Source organism: Urtica dioica, chromosome 4, assembly GCF_054948205.1.
Source record: "Urtica dioica subsp. dioica isolate 48M chromosome 4, U.dioica_male_clone48M_v1_H2, whole genome shotgun sequence".
NCBI classification, from domain to species: domain Eukaryota; kingdom Viridiplantae; phylum Streptophyta; class Magnoliopsida; order Rosales; family Urticaceae; genus Urtica; species Urtica dioica.
Window position 1 is genome coordinate 25675221 of NC_142759.1, and position 1995 is coordinate 25677215.

Sequence of the window (1995 nt, forward strand, 5' to 3'; positions counted from 1 at the left end):
GGTTTCGCCGCCGCCGTCGGAGCGATCGGGAACATCGCGAGCGTCGAGGACGCAAGAATCGCGTCGCCGAAGAAGGAGATGTTTCGGTTCTGCTTCAGATCCGTTGGATTTCCAGATTGTCATTAAATTTAATCCTGCCTCGATTAATTTTAATCCAGCCATCATAAACCTTACATTCTGTCTTTATAGTTCGTTGGGATTAAATTTAATTCAACCTATATTAAGTTGGCTAGTTTGCTTATAGTTGACAAACTATGGCTATTTTGCAAAAGCTTAAGTTCTATTTGGCTATATAGCCGCTTCACCCTATAATTAAAGCTTTCTTAATTAGTTTGGTATTTGAGAACATATTTATCTTAATTATCATATTTTTTTCAAATATTAACATTTTTGTGAGAAAAATTAAATTTAGTTTGTTATTATACATATTAAATTTTTTTCTCTGAAGGATCTGCATAAGAATATTTTGTTGTTGTTGTATATTTACTTGTAATTTTAAATAAATTGTTCAAGTACTGTGAAATGAAGGTTTTTTTTTTTTTTTTTTTATAAATTTTTTTATATATGACACGTGGAATAGAAGGTTAAAGATAAAGATAATGCGATTAGTGAGAAAACAAATAGTCCGCTTCAACGATTCACGCTAAGTTTTTGATATCCAAATTTCAATCAATAGTTATCCGTAACTTGACAATCAGAATTTGACTCAAGGTATTATTGACCTGCTGTTTTAAAATACACAATACATTATCAATCCCATTTCTCCAACAAAACCAGAAACAGTTCTGTTCTAGCCCAGAAACATTGGGTAAGAAGATATAGTTTGTAGTATGCAACACCCTCACGTTATGTATCATTATGGACCTTTTCAACTATTTGATCAAGACCTTTCTTTTATCTTTTTTTTTTTTTAATCCTTACAAATATGTCTGTCACAAAATCCTATAAATACCAATCGTCAGAGCCATTTCAATAGGAAAACAAACCAAAATAGAAACGAAAAAAAAACCCCCTAAACAATCAAAAGCATGATAAAGCTAATCTTCTCACTCCTAGCCCTAGCCATCGTGGCATCGGCTCAGAAGGCGGTGTTGGACACCTCAGGCGAGCCACTCCGCCGTGGAATCCAATACTACATAAAGCCGGCCATAACCGACAATGGCGGTCCGTTCACCCTCGTCAACCGAAACGGGCCGTGCCCACTCTACGTGGGCCAAGAGCCCGCCTCCCTCGGACCGGGTCTGCCCGTGAAGTTTGACCCGTTTTTTGAGGACAACGATACCGTCATAGAGGACGTCGACTTCAAGGTCACTTTTGTGGCATCCACGGTGTGCTTGACCGAGACGACGTGGAAGCTCGACGGCGAGCTCATCTCCGTCGGCTCGAACATAGTAAGTGACGCCAATTACTTCCACATCAGCGCCGGCTCGGTAGACAAGACCTACTTCATCGGGTGGTGTCCAGACGAGTCTTGCCCCGGCTGTACTTGGCTCCGATGTGGGGCTCTCGGCATTGTCGAAGAAGATGGGAAAAGGCTGCTGGCTTGGGATGGTCGTCCTTCACTTCCCGTTGTCTTTGAGAGAGCTTCAAGTTAAGGATCAAATTATTATTGACTTTTAGCTATGTCATCTTAAAAGTCAATGGTGTTACATTTAAATAAATGGCGCTACTACCTGTGGTAGCTTATGATTCTTATGTTGGACCTTATTTCGTATTTTATTACCTGGGCTAATCTATGCGTGGGATCTAAATGATAAATATGCTTGGCGTATATATCCGTAATCGCAATAAACTCAGTTTAGGAGACTCAATAATAATAAAAAATAAAAAAATTAGACTCTAAAATAAGTGTCTTGAAATTTTTGATAAAAAATTAGAGTTTAAGTTTCTTATAAAAAAAAATGTCAGTGCAATTCATTGTTAATTTGTTACAAAAATAAAAAATATTAAGAGTTATAGATTAAAGCAATAAATATAAAACAAATAGTTAGCAAA

At 37.4% G+C, this 1995-nt stretch overlaps 1 protein-coding gene across 1 annotated transcript; it reads left to right on the top strand.

Annotated features, from left to right (window-relative positions):
- Window positions 1-955: 955 nt before the first annotated feature.
- Window positions 956-1758, top strand: LOC149401382 (kunitz type trypsin inhibitor 104-like). The gene has a single exon (XM_089612531.1). It carries the CDS (start codon window positions 1029-1031, stop codon window positions 1593-1595), a length of 567 nt encoding a protein of 188 aa, XP_089468657.1. The 5' UTR covers window positions 956-1028; the 3' UTR covers window positions 1596-1758.
- The last annotated feature ends 237 nt before the right edge of the window (window positions 1759-1995 follow it).